The sequence below is a fragment of the Protopterus annectens genome, chromosome 4.part0 (genome assembly GCF_019279795.1).
Source record: "Protopterus annectens isolate FY-2018-M chromosome 4.part0, PAN1.0, whole genome shotgun sequence".
Lineage (NCBI taxonomy): Eukaryota > Metazoa > Chordata > Ceratodontiformes > Protopteridae > Protopterus > Protopterus annectens.
The window spans coordinates 473,390,471-473,408,692 of record NC_056733.1 but is presented as its reverse complement, the minus strand read 5'-3'; the positions used below and the strand labels follow the sequence as shown (position 1 = coordinate 473,408,692).

Below are 18,222 nucleotides of genomic sequence, written 5' to 3'. Positions count from 1 at the left end.
TACTGTTTTCCGCCGGCTCGGGGGCCTTAAAGGAGACCACACTAGTCTTTAGAAGTGTGAAGTCGGCTTTGGCGAAATTCTTTACTGTGGTGTTTTCTATTTCAGGTGGGGGTGGGATGAGGACCTCCAGCGAGATTAGTTTGTGATCTGATCTCACCAGTGAGGGGTATACTTCCGGTGTTAAACATTGTGCTCCCATGTTCGTGATGATGAGATCAAGTATGTTTTCTCGTCTTGTGGGGATGGTGACTAGTTGTTCCATGGCATTTGAGTTTATGAATTCCAGGAACTTTTGGGCTAGGGTGTTTGGGCTTGAGTAGTGTTCCCAGTCTATATTAGGGTAATTCTTTCGGCTATATTACAGTGTAGTGCCTCGCAGGCGGTACTGCGCAGCTTGGGGCGTGGTATACTTTGGTTGACAGTTAGCCTGCTATAGCGCCGCCCCTTGCTGGCGCTACTACGACGATATACAGTGGAATTGTTATTAGTTTATTTTATTTTATTGTATATCGGATATACATTGGAATGTTTCTTATTTTATTACTTTATTGTGTATTACTTTGTGACGGACAGAACTGTTTTTAATGTTAAGAAACTCTCGTTAGAACGAGGAATATATCGGATATACACTGCAATTTTTATTATTTTCTTACTTCTTTACATATTAGTTTGTGACTGACAGAGGTGCTTTTGCTGTCATTAAACTGTCGTTACTACGACGAATACGTCGGATTACATTGGTGTTTGATACATTGTTTTTTTTGCTGTTGCTTAATACCCTCCTGTAAACTGCAGAAATTTGGTCTTTCTGCTGTACAGTGTATTCTGAACCTGTACAAGGCTACTAATTTTGTATTTTCAGGCATATACCACAGCAATACTTTCATACTTTACTGCATATACACTGTTATATGGCTGTGAATGACATTTGCTATAACCGTGGAATGAGAGGAAAGACGTTTGCTTTTTTGTAGTTAGCGAGTTTATTTATAAGGGAATAGACTGTCAATACAATGTCAATAACATCGCTGTGAATGACAGAGAACACATTTACTATATTTGTAACATTACTAGTAAGGTAGTAAGGCTAGTAAGGTAGAAAGTTTAAACACACTTTAAACAAATTTAAAATTTTAAACAAATTAAAGTTTAAACTGAAAAGTAAATAGCCTGCATTTTTAACTGAAAAGTAAATAGCCTGCATAGCTACTGTGCATACGCACGGAAACCAAGCTCTTCCTTGTGATCCTCCTGGTACTCTCTTATATGTTCGAGAAGGCACCTAAACAAGTCCTCAGCCTTCCTCCCGTATTTCTCCCGCCAAACAAACTCATGCTGGTTTTACTTATACATTAGGTTTTCTAGTAATGATTTTGGTTCTACATGCCAGTGTAGTGCCTCGCGGCATAGACGGCATGTACGTAAGGCATGTAAGGTGTTGACATGATGAGCTGATTGACGGTCACAGTAGTTATATATTTGTTTATATACTTTATATATATTATAAATAGCGTACATTTTCCGCCTGTATTTGGTTACTGTCTTGTGTTTTACACGTGAGCTGATTGACAGTCACAGTAGTTATGGGCGGTCAGGGGCGGGGTTTGCTACTGCGCATCCTGCGAGGCACTACACTGGTATATAACCGTTCTTTCTTTGTTTTTATTTGTCAGGTTATTATTTCACATTTATTTTTTTATATCACTTTTCAACAGCTTGCAGGTACCCTTCGTTTATGTTTGGTATGTTGTTTATCAAGGACATGTGAGTCGGGATTATAAAACAGTCTTTATAAGTCTATTGCAAACCTTGATTCCTTTGGGTATGGTGTTTGTTAGACAGGAGGAATGCATTTCATCCACTTTCTGAAACTTTGTAGTAATGGCACAGTGAGCTTTTAGGTTGCATATGATTTGTAATGCAATGTGGTACGTTGCATAAACGAGCAGAAAATAAAAAAAATACTGTGTCTATAAATATTAACACAGCTTTAGGAGAGTTCAGATTTTACAGCATTCTTGAATAAGCTCACTAAAATTCTTTCTGGGTGGTACCCATGCTGAAAAGGTTTTACAGATGACCTTCCTGAAGCAATGTTTGCATGTTAGGACCAGGGATAATTCTTTAGCAATGTGGAACAGTAGTTTGTCTTTTCTACATGTCTACTATTGAAAGGTGACTTAGCTATTCAGTGCTTCTAATGTAACAGTACACCTTTTTTTATGTCACATTCTGATTAGTCCTCCACCAACAGTAATGCATCCTGTACTGCTCATCTAGGGACATAATTGTGGTGACCCTTTCTCATATAACAAACAGCAGTAGGACATTATGTAAAAGCACATCAACGGGCAGTAAAATCCATTACATCTTTTTTCCATTAGATATATATCCAAACAAGTGTGCTGCAGAAAATATTTTAAAAAAATCACATTTGTGTCTGCCTCCAAAGTGAAAGATGCAAAAAAAAAAAAACAGTAGCTCGTATAAGCACTTCTTCCCTACATTTCAAAATGTAGTGATACGGTTTTACTATCAGCATGGGGCTGTAAATAAAAGAGAGCACAGAGGAAACTGTTAGCATTTCCTGAAGTGTTAAATTACCCTTCCCCCAAGGTACTGAAACTTGAGCCATCACACTAAAAGCTGTCAATGTAAACAATAGGATCACCTGACCTACCAGCTTAATCAAAACAATGAGAGCTACATGGAATCTTGACACTCTCCCTTTAAGATCTACCACCTCTTCTCAAAGTGGATGAATACACCCTTGGGGACATGGTATTTTACATCACCAGCCTCATGGCTGCAGTGGTTTTCTGTTTCAATTTAAATCAATCCTGAACCTCAACATACCCACTAGCAAACTCAGTAAGAAAATAAAAATCTAAAGTTGATCCTTCACTCATCGTATGGACCATTCCTCATTTAATCTTCTGCTTGTTTCCTTTTTCTGTCTAAAAATAAATAAATAACAAAATAAAAAATAAATTAAAAATTGTTACTCATCAGCTGACCCAAAGCTCTACTCACCCTTATATTGATTCCACACCTGCCATTACCAAGACTGTCACATTTATGGCAAATGTACTGACTCCTCACACACAAGACCATCATTTTTCCTCACTTGTGCAACTCTCCCAGCTTCCTGATTCTGCTAAACATGCTTATGTTCTTAACTTTTTCCTTCTATATGCTTTATTTCTTTTTTTCCTGTTTCACTTAATAGCCTACATTGTTCTTAGGCTTTCATGAAAATATCTTCCATGTTGCATAATAATATATCTATCAGATGGCAGGACGACACAGTAAACCTATCTAATCTGTTCTTTAAAGTACACTTGACATTCTAACTTACCTTCATCCCTACTTTCACCCCAAACCCCTTTTCAACAGTCCCATACTTTCCTGAATGCCTGCCTGAATTCCTTCTACAGCATCCATTCTTGTAATCAATGCCATGGGTCCCTGAAGGGACTTAAACATAGCAGCAGCAGCTTCATCAAACAAGTGTTTATTAACAAGAGGGGCATCCATCAACTGAGCCTTAAAATCATAAGGCAAAGTTGAAGCTGAAGCCAAAAATACCTCCTCATCACAGACCCAAGAAGCATCTGCTGCATCATAACTACAGCTGATGGAATGATGAGTCACCTGGGAGGAAGTCCCCAACAGGGAAAGGATAATCAAGTTTTACTCTTAAGAGTCTGGAAGATCAGAAATAACCTGACAGGTGTGAGATAGGAAAGCCAACAAATAGCTGGACATATGGGTCTGATAATTAACATCCCTAAAAGCCAAGGTTTTAGACATATAAACCTTATTGTCTAGCCTTTCCATAGTCCTGCTATCTTTATCACAGGGCAGTAACTTGTGAGAAGGAAGCAATTGAGAGGGTTTGTCAGAAGCTACAGACACTACTGAGGGGTCAGCAGAAGGACACTTGTACAAAAATTTATAGCCCTCAGGCATCCTATAGAATTTATCAAGTTTCTTGGGAGCAGGAGGCTGAGGTCTGGAGCATCAGGAGCATTGGAAAATGCAGCCAAAACAGGAGGAATAACAGAAGGTTCAGGAGAATTAATCTGCAGTAACTCATAATATCCTTTATGTACCTCAGAAACCTTAGGACAATCCCATTTAAAGAACTCCATCATCCTTGAGATCATACTCCCAAACAAAATCTCCTCAAATCTCTTCACAGGGAATAATCAGGACTTGTAGATTCCTATTCCTCTGATCCATAGACTAAAGGAGAGGGAATCTGAGAAGAGTAAGCAAGGGATTCCTCATCTGAATCCATCTCCTCTTTAGAGGACTCCTGTTTCCTGGGTCTTTTTAAGAGAATAGAGGACCAAAGTGGTGGGGCTGAACACAAACCATTTTGTAGATTCTTAGGAGCAGAAGTGATATGTTTAGTCTTTTGCTTTTTCTTCAATGGAATGTCCACCTTATAAAATTTAGCAAGCTCTGACCTAGGATGGCATTCAATCATGGTAGTAAGGACTTTATGAGGACCTAGGGGTGTTCCTTAAATATTAGTCAGAGAAGATCAAGGTGTGTGGTGTGTCCAAAACAGATGTCTGCAATACCTCCTCAGATGTGCTTAAAGTCAGAGCCCCGCTGGATTCCAAACTCGTCGTGGCACAGGATTACAATGATTAAGCTGGACAAACCTCCGGGCATTCACTCACCTTCGGAGATATGTCTGGCGGAGACTGAACAGCAGAAGATTCTGGCCTAGACTTCTTGGTCTTCTTCACTACTGGCTTGTCCCTCAGAGAGGGAAGTTCCCTCCATCATCATTTTGCAAGAAGTTTAAGACGCTGGTTTTCAAGATAGAGTGCCAAAGAAGAGAGTCTACTATGAAGGGTTTTAGGTACAAAGACCTGACGGATGGAACAGGATGTATGGTTGTGCGAGGTGCCAAGGCAAAACAGTTCTTGGCAGTCTTTAAGCGGAATCCATCTCCCACACTAGCACTTACCCTTCTTGGATGACATAAAACCCCACATGCAACAATAAAAAAAGATAATTAAAAAATAACCCCAGTGGGGCGCTTATCTGCAACAACTTGATGAACCAGCAATGGAATGGGCATTCAGACCGAAGATCAAGCTGCAAAGAAGTTCTCAGTATTGTACGTCCAAATGTCATCTTTATGCCCTATGCTACGCAAGGAGCATACATGTGATGCATGGCATACTTTAAAGCAACCTAAAGGCTTTAGGATACTGGCTGGACCTTGGGCTGCCCTTGGCAGGAGATCCCTAGTATACTGAATACTGCAACAGTGAAATGGAAGGACATCTTTTGTGGTACCGACTGGTAGGGAACAGGAGGTGGAAGGGATAAACTAAACAATGAGCAGCTATAATATTAAACTGCATGGACTGAGAGATGAGTGACCTTGGACAGTGAGTAGTGCAACATCATTTTACATGAGTTGAGAATGTGGAGTGATCCAACATGATTAGCAAGTCGGTGTTAATTTTATAAGGGTAAGGAAATTGTATGGAGACCGCCTACAGGATAGGCACATCTATAATAATTTTATACAGGGTGGCAGGATGAAGGTTGGATTCCTTGAATAACCCACACATTTAGCAACTACTAATAGAAATAGGATGTGACCCTAAATGTAAGCATTATGGTTACAATAGACATTGGGGAGGGAGTTAGGCTGCGGTGGTGCAGCGATTAGCGTTGTCGCCTCACAGCAAGAGGTTCTCCCGTTCGATTCTCAGCTGGAGCGCCTTCTGTGTGGAGTCTGCATGTCCTCCCCGTGGTAGAGTGATGTATAAAGACATGCAGGTAGGTGCGTGCATGAATGGGTGTGCCTTCTTTGAAGGTTGGGCATCGGGCTGGCAACTCAGCACCATAAAAATCCACTGCCAATCATTAGTGGACCGGAGTTCCGCTGTGGTGACCCCTAACCGGGAAAAGCCAAGACACATTACTTTTACTAGACATTGGGGAGGGAATTTTATGTACCGTTTCTGTAGCATTACATGGGTTAGTGTTGAAACACATTTGTACTGTATATTTAGTATTACATGTCTTTTGCCTCAGTTCATGTCCTGACTAGTAAACCCTAACATAATATGGATCTTAGGCATTTATTATGCTACAAGAAGCTCCTGATAATATACTCCTTGCATAGGCAGCTAACATAATGGGATCATGTTCCACGACAGAAAACAGACTGCACAGTGCAAGTTGTACTATGCAATATTTTGAAATTTCATCCTTCCTGTCTTAAATGCCCTATGCTCTGTTACATGGACTGGGCTTCATGCAGATATGTTAAAATTGACCTTATCTTGCTTTAGTGTGTAATGAACAGATTTTTCTATTGTATAATAGACCGAGAAACTAGACTGTTGTAATGCTACAGCATAGATTCTGTGTTTACTTTTCCTTTCTTTGTTCCTTCCCAGGTTCTGTCTGAAAAGTGACTCCCAACTAATACTGCAACTAGAGCGCAGCAAAAGGAGTGCTGCCTTAGGCTTAAGCTGTCAGATGGTGTAACTGCACACTGCGGAAGTGCTACTGATTGGTTTTTGCAACTCAGTGGTGTTACTACTTTTGCTGGTCGGCTAGGCACGAGTGCAGTATCAGCAGTCATTTCTGCAGCCATGTCTGAGACAGCTGCTGCGTAAATTCATAGGATTGTAGAAAGTTACTAGGCTAATGGCCTAAGGGCCCTTACAAGCCTACCCAATTTTTGCCCTTGTTACCATGATCAGGACCTATTGCCCCTGTGCAAGTGGGACATAGTTTGAACCTCCAGGGTGAATTTACAGTTACCCATTCAATCATCCAGATTGTGTCTGAAGAGGGCCAATGAGGTGCTCTGTTTGATGTGAAGTGGGAGTCTATTCCAAAGATGTGGTGGTAACCGTTGTGAGACAAATCTGTCCCTCCAACTGGTTCTATTGATGTCACATACCAGGTTTAGGTCTTTAGAGCAAGTATCATGTGTGCCATCTGAATTGCGGATGTGCAGCATTTCCAATAAATCAGAGCCAGAGATCACCTTATATGCCAGAGATTGCCTCTGAGCAGTCTGTATGAAACAGAACAAAGTGACAGTGATTTCATCCGATCCACCTTGAATTTTCTTTGTGAGAAACATTTGTGGTCTATCCAACTGCTGCAGGTACTTTGAAAGGTACATGCAAAAAGGGGCATTGTACTCAGTTATTGACCTAATGAGTAAAGAGCACAGGGAGGTGATAACTTCACTTTTTCCTCAAGGCAATGCCCTTACTTATGACGTGAGCCATATGGAATGCCCTTCTTGCCACTCTGGAGACATGGTGATCAAAGGCAAGGTTGCTGTCAAACTGAATACCCAGATCTTTCAGCACTGAGCGTGTACTTAGGGTACTGCTATTGATGTGGTAATTTGTGGCAACATCGCTCTTGCCGAAAGGGATGATGATGCATTTTTTGCATTGAGTTCAAGGCCATGACTTTAGCACCAATCATTTGTTTGCGTAAAACCTTCTTGAAGGATATTGACACTGTTTAGAGATTCTGTGACCACAAACAGTTTGCAGTTATCAGCAAACTGTCAGCCAAAGTCCTTTGGTTTTAGCTTAGACTTCAGAGAAATTGATTCCAAACAGCAGAGGTCCCAGGAGTGATCCTCGTGGAACACCACTGGTGCTTTTAATGCATATTAGTAAAGAGCTAGTATAACTCTTTGCAACAGGTTTTTGATCCTTAACCTTTTTTTCATCCAGTACCAGCTGCAGTAAGTCCACCTAATAGTCATCAAATAAATGAATGACAAGTAAATCTTATGTCTTCTTTTAGAGCAAGATACATGAGGACAGACATCTGCAATGCTCATTGCAATCAACCCCAGTTTCGTACAGAGTGGACAATTACATAAATCACAGTTCTCCCCCTATAAGTCACAAAACATTCAAAAAGCCATATACAGTACAATACAACATTAAAACTTTAGCAGAATGCAAGTGTCTACACTTTCACTATAAAATATACAAAACAGATTAGGATGTGAATGTTGAAAATGAAATGGCATGCAAAAGTATAAAAATGAATAAACTAAGCACTTTGTTTACAGATCTGCTTTTCAATACTAAAGAACACAACTTCTCACCTTTCCTTATTAGTGAAGTCTATTCCCAGCAGAATGTTCTCCTCAGTGTCTTGGCGACCAACTGAATACACGACTACCATGTATCTTACCCTGTCTGGTAATATGCTCTCTAATCGCACAGCCTAAAAACAGGAAACATTTTTTTTTAAAGACTGAACCTCCCTTGGCAATCAGTTTATATTTATAAAAGCAATACATAGTTGATTAGAGAGTTTGTGGGGAATTGGTACACAGCTAGACATTTTGAAAATTATGCTTCACAATGCAACTGCTATACTAGGAAAACACATATTGTTTAAATGTACTCACCATAACAGTGGATTTTTAGGAGAAAAGAACTCCTACAACAGCACTATAAGCACTTTCCTCTTACCTAGAGCTACACATCAATGGCCTGCTTTTTTTCCAGCATCACCTTTATTAACTTGCAGAAAGGCAATGCCTGGTTTACACCAGTGTGACATGTTCATTTGTGAAATACACCAATATGCAAAAAAGGAGACTCCTCCATATGACATCTTCAGTTCTTCCAGAGAAAGACTAAAGCATGAACTAAAAATAATACCCAATAAATGAAACTTAATGCATAACTGTAGACACTGGATGCGCCAGGACATAAAGCAAAAACCTCAGCAGGTAATGGGGGACAGGAATAACTACTGCTGCTGGAAAAGTATTTCTTTAATAAATTGTCCATTTTGTTAGTGTCTATGTTGAAGCGGACATTGTGGGTTAGCTTAAAACATTTCACTAATAGCCCAATATTTTCTGGTTCACGGTTTTAACTGCAGACATGAATCAGAGTGGTGGACCATTATAAAATACCCCATACAGATCTTTTGACTCACGCTGTGCTAATGAATTGTGAAATATTATAAATAAGACAGACAAGTTAGTACACACAACTCCAAAGTGGAAGCCTTCTGACTAAAGACATTTTTGTGAAAGAGAAAAGCATCATTATATAGCAAGATTAGATGATCCCAGTCATTTTTGCCATAATTACACCTGATTGCAATACAAATAGTTAACTTTTTCAAAATTCTGCCACATTGGTGACCCCAGGATAGGCAACAGATGCTTTCCAGTTAACGGTAAAAGACAAGTATTTACTGCTATAGCCCTCAGAGAAAAGGAAATGCCCCAGAGAAGTAATTTTTTTTCTCTAAATATCTATCTGCCCCTCCTTCATTCTCCACTTGCTCAAAAGTACTAGCAATTATTTGAAATTTCAAACAATTCATAATTAATTTATCCTTCTGTTTAAGCTAAATTCTTAATTTAAAGTTTTATTCCAGTCTTCAAGAAGAAGCAAATTTAACAGCTTGGTATGGTAGTCACTGTATATCACCAATGAGAAATTCAATAATATCCAGACTTCTGGAGCCAAAAGAAAATAATTACAACACTCTAGGTATAATATAATACTTGTATCCAAAGCATGACAAGTTCACAGGACCACCAGCAATGAAAACATCAGATCAATTTTTCACACTAATGCTACTAAAAGATCTGATATTGGTGGAAACATTCCTGAAAGATGAAATGATGAGAGGCATGTTCTGTAGTATATTTTCATTTGAATGGTTCATTTTATGCAACAGCTAATGTAGCATCCATATATTGGTTCAGTCTTGAAGTTTTCTGGTAATCCAGTTTTGTACTCAAGGTCAGGAATGATCATATATTTTTCATTTTTACTAATCATACTAAGATGCTTCCCATAATCCCACTAATGTTTTTAGGATCTTCAAAGGTTCACAGTTTGGTACTAGGCTATTGACAAGCTTAGACATAATTCCCTGGACATTTCTTTCCACAATATTTACTTCCCTGGACCCCTATCTAGCAGGGCAACTGACATGATACCCGGGGTGAATTTCCTATCTCCCATCCAATCATCAAGGTTCCTTTTGAAGAGGGCCAAGAAGGCGCTCTGCTTGACATGTATGGGCAATCTATTCCAGAATACGAGGAGTTTCTGGGTCAGGAACCTATCCCTCCAGTATGTTTTGTTCATTGTGATGACAAGGTTTAGATCCTTGGAGAGTGTGGCTCTGAGGGATTGGGATTTCTTTAAGTGGAGCATGTCCAACAACTCAGGGTTTGACATGGCCTTGGATGTTAAGCAGAGATTGCCTCGGAGTAGACGATATGCCACAGAGTATAGCTGGAGTTTTTTTTTAGACGGTCAGCATATGGCATCTGCTTTAGGCCTGTGATTCTTTTAGAGAGGTATTTCTGTGGCATTTCCAGCTGTTGCAGATGTCTTATACGATACATACCAAATGGGGCGTTATACTCTATAATGGGTCTAATGAGGGATGAGTACAGTGGGACAATGACCTCCTTTTTTCTGGATGAAAAGCCCTTAGTGATTAGGTGTGGCACATAGAAGGATTTCCTGACTGTTGTGGCGATGTGGTTATCGAAGGTGAGACCACTGTCCACCAGTGTCCCTAAGTCTCTCATCGCACTTTCGATGTTTAGTGTACTGCCACCTATGTGGTAATTCATGGGTACATGTTTTTTTTCCAAAGGGCTAACTATACATTTCTTGGCATTAAGCTTGAGCCCATGGCTCTGGCATCAAGCATCTGTTTCTGTAAGGCCCTTTTGTAGAATAGCCACATTATTTGGGGATTCAATAATTGCTCCCAGTTTGCAGTCATCAGCGAACTTTGTTAGCCAGAGTCCCTTAGTGTTGGCCTGTACTTCAGAGAAGTAGATGCCAAACAAGAGTGGTCCCAGGACTGAACCCTGAGGTACTCCACTCGTCACTTGTCTGGAGCTGGATTTGGAGTTGGCTACTTTTACAGTCTGGGTTCTGTCAGTAAGCCAGTTGGCAACCCATCGAGTGACGTAGGGATTTATGCCCAGCTTAGTAGGTTTATCTATGATTCCAGAGTGGAGGATGGTGTCAAAGGCCTTGGTGAGGTCCAGATAGGCTGTGTGGACTGCCTTACCCTCATCCACAGCTCTGGAGACTGATTCAAAGAAGTCAATCGGGTTCAGGAGATAAGATCTGCTCTTCAAGAACCCAAACTGGGTGGGGTCCAGTGTTTGAAGGTTGCCAATGTCATTGTTTATAAGTTCCATGATAATGCATTCCATGCCCTTGCAGATCAGGCTCATCAGACTGATGGGATGGTAGTTCCCAGGATCTAAGTTGGATCCCCCCTTGTGGAGTGGGAGAACACAAAAAAGTAAAAAAACTAAGGGTAATGCTGCTCAATGCCAGAAGTCTCAATCTCAAGATGCACGCACTCGAGGCCCTTCTCAGTATGGAGAACATCGATGTCTGTGCTGTGACAGAAACCTGGTTCAAGGCTCCTGAGAGCACCCCAGCACTAGCAGGTTTCACCTCATATCATGCGTTCCGGCCCCAAAATCCGGACAACACCAAGAAAGGAGGGGGGGTGTCCATATTCATAAAGGACACCCACACCTCAATGTTGGTGGCAACGCACGATGCATCGGAGACCATCCAGGTGCAATTAACCATAGGCAAGACTGCTCTGCAATTTGTAGCATGTTACAGGCCACCCTCTCAAACTCAGGAACCTCACATGGCCTTCCTGAAAACAATGGACGGAATAAATGTATCTCCAAACACCATCATACTAGGTGACTTCAACTACCCTAATATAGACTGGGAACACTACTCAAGCCCAAACACTCTAGCCCAAAGGTTCCTGGAGTTCATAAACTCAAATGCCATGGAACAACTAGTCACCATCCCCACAAGAGGAGAAAACATACTTGATCTCATCATCACGAACATGGGATCACAATGTTCAACACCGGAAGTATACCCCTCACTGGTGAGATCAGATCATAAACTAATCTCGCTGGAGGTCCTCATTCCGCCCCCACCTGAAATAAAAAAGACCACAGTGAAAAACTTCTCAAAAGCCGACTTCACACTTCTAAAAACTAGTGTGGTCTCCTTTAAGGCCCCTGAGCCAGTGGTAAACATTACTCAAAAAGCTGAATCACTTACAAATGCCTTCTACCAGCACCTACAGGACTGCATGGATCAGGCAATCCCAAACAAAACTAAGACTCTTTGTACCAAAGGCAAGCGTCCAGTCTGGTGGACCCCAGCCATAAACAAGCTCTACAACAAAAGGAGGAAGCTACTACAAGATAGAGCAAAATCCTCGAAAGGTAAGACACCTTTGATCATTATAAGTAAAAAACTAAGAGCTCTCATAAAATCATCCAAGGCAAATTTTGAGAGAAAAATCGCCAAGGACTCAAAAGACAATCATAAGGCCTTCTTTAGCTATGTTAGAAACCTAGGAGGAAACTCCCAGATATGCTCAGAATTAGTTCAAAATGATGTGAAGATTACTGAACCTACACACATTGCCAACATACTGGCTGACAGGTTCAGTGCAAACTTCTCCCCCCCCTCCCCCCCAAAAGGAGAGATATCTATACAAGAGGATTGTAGCCCCACAAAAAAGTCCAACGCCCAGGTGAGAACTGCACTCTCCAAAGCAACAAACACAGCATCCATGGGACCGGATGGTGTCCCCGGCTGTGTGCTCCACGAACTCAATGAGGAATTAAACCCGCAGTTAGGACAGCTGTTTAATCTTAGCCTCACCTCAGGATACGCACTCCAAGGAGTGGCGCACGGCGACTGTGGTCCCACTTCACAAGGGCGGTGCCTCCACCGACCCTGGAAATTACCGTCCCATTAGCTTGACAAGCCTTATCTGCAAAGCCATGGAGAGGATCATAATGGAACTCATAAATAAAGACATAGGGAACTTGCAGACTTTGGATCCAACCCAGTTTGGCTTTGTCAAAGGCTGATCATGCCTTTTAAACTTGGTTGACTTTTTCGAGACAGTCACCAAGGCCATTGATGAGGGAAAGGCAGTCCATACAGCCTACCTTGACCTGGCAAAGGCCTTCGACACAATACCCCACTCAGGTATCATCGAAAAACTCATCAGCTTGAATGTAAACCCATACATCACAAGATGGGTTGCAAACTGGCTAAGTGACAGAACCCACAGGGTCAGAGTTGCTGGAGCCATGTCAAACTCAAAGCCTGTCACAAGTGGTGTCCCTCAGGGCTCAGTCCTGGGTCCACTCTTGTTCGGCATCTACTTTTCTGAAGTACAAGCAAACACAGGAGGGTTATGGCTGACAAAGTTTGCAGATGACTGCAAACTGGGCCATAGTCGAAAACACATCTGACACAGATATCCTTCAGAAGGGCCTCACAGAAACAGATAACTGGTGCCAGAGCCATGGCCTAAAGTTAAATGCCAAGAAATGCATAGTCATACCCTTCGGGAAAAACAAGGTTACCCCTAGCTACCATATAGGTGGTAATCCACTGAGCACAGAAGAAGTCATCAGGGATCTGGGGACCCAGGTTGACAGTAGCCTTCGCTTGACACTCATGTTGCTAAAGTAGTTAGGAAAACCTTCTACACTGCCCACCTGATCATGAAGGGATTCACATCTAGATCAAGGGAGGTCATCGTCCCCTGTACTCATCACTCATTAGACCTATGATTGAGTACAATGCCCCATTCGGAATGTATCTGACCCGACACCTGCAGCAGCTGGAAAGGCCCCAAAAGTTCCTCACCAAAAGGATAAAGGGTCTCAAAAATATGTCTTATGCTGCCCGACTGAAAGAACTCCAGCTCTATTCAGTCTCATACCGCTTGCTCAGAGGTGACCTGTGCCTGACATATAAGGCCATGTCAAACCCTGATTTGATGAATATGCTTCATCTCAAAAAATCTAGATCCCTCAGAACCACAAGGGCGGGAGACTTAAACCTTGACACGGTTATAAATAGAACGTGCTGGAGGGACAGATTCATCACCCAGAGACTCCCTATGCTGTGGAACAAAATCCCGGTACATGTGAGGCAGAGCACCTCGCTGGCCTTGTTCAAGAGGAATCTTGACCAATGGATGGGGGATCGCAGATATACCCCAGGGATTACTTCAGTGTCACTGCTTGACAGAGGCACAGCAAAATAATAGGCATAGTTTTATTCAAACTAAAGGGGTGGCGAAAGCCAAATAACTATGGGCTAGGCTTATAAATGCCCTTGGGCAGATAGCCTAGTATGAACCTATGAACCTATGTAGCTGTGCTCCACTCAGTGGGCACGAAGCCTGAGGTGAGGCTTTAATTAAACATGACACTTAGGTGAGGTGCCATTTCATTTTGTAGTTCATGTAGTACACAGCCCGGGATGTTTACTGGTCCCATGGATGCTGTATTCTTAGCTTTGGAGAGTGCAGTTTCTACCTGTGTGGCCATGATTACTGGAATTTGACAATCTTTTGGTATTGAGATGGGCCGTTTAGGGGGTGAAGTTTGCACTAAATCCATCTGCCAGGATACTGGCAATATCCATCAGTATATTTAATGCCATTCTGTTGTAGCTCAGAGCAGATCTGAACATTGCTATTTAGATTCTTGACATAACTATGAATGCCTTGTGGTTGTCTTTGGAAGCTTTGGCAATTTTATTTTCGTAACTAGCTTTTGAGGATTTTATGAGGGATCTCAGTTTCTTACTGAGGCTGGTGAGGGAGCTTTTTGCATCCTGGGATTTTCCTCTTTTTTGCAACAGTTTCTTCATTCTGTTGTATAGTTTGCTTATAGCAGGGGACCACCAGATTGGCTTCCTTTTTTTGGAGGAGAGCATCCTGATTCTATTTGGGATGGCACGATTCATGCACGAGTGAATGTGCTCGTACATTATAGCAGGGGACCACCAGATTGGCTTCCTTTTTTTGGAGGAGAGCATCTTGATTCTATTTGGGATGGCATGATTCATGCACGAGTGAATGTGCTCGTACATTGCCTTAGTGTAGGATTCAGCAGTCAAACTTTCAGATCCCGTCTGCATGGGCGTCATTAAATTTGTCACTTCTGACTTCAGTAGTATGAAGTTGGCTTTGGAGAAGTTTTTATGGAGGTTTCATTACTGGGGGGGGGGGCGGGGGTGGGATGTGGATGTCAAGGGTGATTTGCTTATGGTCAGACCTGACCAATGGGGGGTGACCACTGGTGTGGAGCATCTATCTCCCATGTTGGTAATGACCAAGTCTAGGATATTGGAGCCCCTGGTGGGACAATGGATTAGTTGATCCAGGGCATTGGAATTTATGAATTTCAAGAACCGTTGGGAAAAGGTGCTACTTCCCGAGTAGTTTTCCTAGTTAATGGCAGGGTAGTTGAAATCACCCAGTATTAGGGTGTTTGGTTGTATCTTAATATTTTCCAGTATGTTTAGAAAGGTGTAGTGAGAATCTTGGGGCATGGTGGGGGATCAGTAGCAAGCTACAATTTGGATTGCAGTCTTACCTAGTGTTAGTTGCATCTGGAGAATTTCAGATGCATTGTGTTGGGCAACTACCCTGGAGGTGTGAATATCCTTGGTGAATATGGACACTCACCCACCTTTAGTGTTTAGGTCTTGGTTTTGTGGTCGAAATGTGTGGTAAGAGTTGTAGCTTGGTATTGCAGGGGTACTCTCTGGAGCCTTGAACCAGGTCTCAGTTACTGCACAGATATCGATGTTCTCCATTTTTAGGAGTGCCTCAAGAGACTGCATTTTGAAGTTTAGACTTCTAGCATTGAGTAGCATTACCTTCAGATTTTGCATGCTTGTATCTGTTACAGTGGTGGTTTTGTCCTTTGAACCTTGCCTATAAAAGGCACTATAGGGGTGGCAAGAGCTTTAGCCAGTAACCTGAATCCAGGAGTGACATGTGCAGACCATCTCTGGCAAAGCATTGTGGTTTGTCGATCATGTCTTCTCAGGCAGACAGATACTGGATCCCCTTTGAATAACACCAGAAGCTTAGCCAATTGTTGAAGTCAATCATTTTATCCTTATACTGTGGTATCATTCTGGGCGAAGGCAGGATGCTACTCAGGGCTAGGGTCATACCTGCTTGGGCCACATGATCCAAGAGCTCTTCCATGTTTCTTTTCATGTAGTCCAGGGAGGAACGTCTCAAGTCATTCACTCCAACATGGACAATGACAGAGTCGTATTTGTACTTGTGGAGTGACTTGAGTGCATGTGCTATGTGGCGGATCCTGGCACCCAACAGGCAGCTGACTGTAATTTTCTCCTTGTTCAGCCTGGTAAGAGGGACATCAGTGTGCCTGATTATAGAGTCATCTATGACTAAAGTGTTGGGTACATTGTCTTGCCTTAGGGACTGTTATTGGGTGGCACACTGGTGTTGTGAGCTGTGTGTCACTCTGGTTGTGACTGGTGTTTGTTTGCGTTTCAGCTTCGGAGGTCCTTGTTGCTTGGGCAGGATAATGTTAAGGGCCTCCGCATATGTGGTTTAGTGTTGCTATGTGTGGGAGTTGATGGCGTGGGTTTTGAAGGGCTAGGAGTTGCTTGAGGTGTAATGCAGGTGTTAACCTTCTCCTTTTAACTGTCTAGCACAATCTTGATTGGACAGAGCTTTGCTTCCAGTTTGGCTATGTAAGTGCCTCCCTCGCAGGTTGTAGTGTTGGATGGTAGGAGGAGAGGGTTGTCTGTGTCCATGAGGCAAGTTGCCGCATTGCCCGAGTATGCCCAGATTCACCAGGTGGACAGGAGAAATCACCGGAAGCTGACCCTTGGACATGCCTGTTTAAGTGCTTTTTTTGTAAAGTACAAGAGCTGTTTTCCCTTACCTTTGCAAGGTATTTTGCAATTATAGGCTGTTTAGTGCATACAATTAATTTCTCCTTATTGACAAAGAGAGTTGAGTGCTTGTATTACTTTTGGGCTTCCTAGTGCTTTCCAGCAGGTTCTAGAGCAAGTGCTAGACGCAGGGGTTCAGATTTTAGTGCTACTACTGAGAAACCAGCTAGTTCGAAGGGAAAATTTGAACAGCAGACTTTCTGGCACCTGGAATAGTTTAATTGTAGCCCCGCTGTGCTGCACGATGCGAAAAATGTGCAAACACATATTTGAAAGTGATAGAAATCAGCCCAAAATAGCTAATAAAATTACAATTTCAGAGCTGGAAACCACTCCTCTAGTGTTAGATAGGCAGTACAATGCTCACCACTCCCACTGGTAAGCAGTAGGACTTCCCTCCACCACAGCAAGGTCTGGATAGCTTCTGAACACAGAAAATAAAGTCCTGAGATGAGCAAAGCCTGGGATCTGGACTGGCTAGGAAAGGTGGGAAAGGAGCAAACAAGATAGTTTTTTTTTTTTTTGGTTAAAACAGGCTAAACAATGCAATAATAATACAGTAAATAAACACAGAAAAGGCTAGCACACTTGAGTGTGTAGTCCTAAACAGTAAATGCAATTAAAACTCTACAAAATTAGCAATTTAAAACTTTCTATATCTTACATGACAGTCTTCAGTCAACATATTTTTGGAAACGGTCCCCAAATTTATTTTCAATTGCTTCTTATTCTTTAAATTTCCACTAGAGTAGATTCAAAAGATCATGTGTACTTTGAATATTATTACAGACCATGAAAATAATCAAGCTGTGTTCCATCTTTTATGATATTTAAAATGCTATCAGTTCCTTTATTCCTCATAATATTCTCTGAAAGTGAAACACAAGATATCTTTGCTCAAATATGCTAGTAAAATCCTGCAATTCATTTAAGAACAGCTATGTTATCAGCCTTGCATGTTTTTCAGAATTTATACTTGTATGTAAAGATACACGGAAATATATCTTTACATTTGGATAGATCCTACAGAATTCTGGGAAAGTTCCCACTCTGCAAACATTTGAATGGCTCTAATTTCTCTAACTCGCATGTTACTGGGGGAACTGAAAGCTGAAAGGCCTTCAGTCACAAACATCTGACTTGGAGGACATGTGTTAAAAATATAATGGCATGGCCATCTGTGTAGAGGTCGCACCACAGGCCTTGGCTGAAATGTGCTCAGTAGGTGACTCAAAAGACTCAAGGAAACAAAACATAAGCCCTCTGAGATGTCCTCAGTTTCTTGGCATTTCTCCCTCTTTTCAGCACATTTTTTTCCTCTGGCAGAAGCCTCCTGGAGGCTTTGACAGATGCAGTGGTTGCTCATAACCAGGCATACACTTCT

The 18,222-nt window shown here is 41.8% G+C and overlaps 1 protein-coding gene across 2 annotated transcripts in view; it reads right to left on the bottom strand.

Moving 5' to 3' along the window:
• Positions 1 to 18,222, bottom strand: part of SSH1 (slingshot protein phosphatase 1) — a 1,317,746-nt gene that overhangs the window by 617,670 nt on the left and 681,854 nt on the right. For both annotated transcript variants that reach the window (XM_044068394.1, XM_044068395.1), the window contains one exon: positions 8,135 to 8,256. In XM_044068394.1, the coding sequence (XP_043924329.1) occupies positions 8,135 to 8,256 (122 nt within the window). The remainder of the gene's footprint in view (positions 1 to 8,134; positions 8,257 to 18,222) is intronic.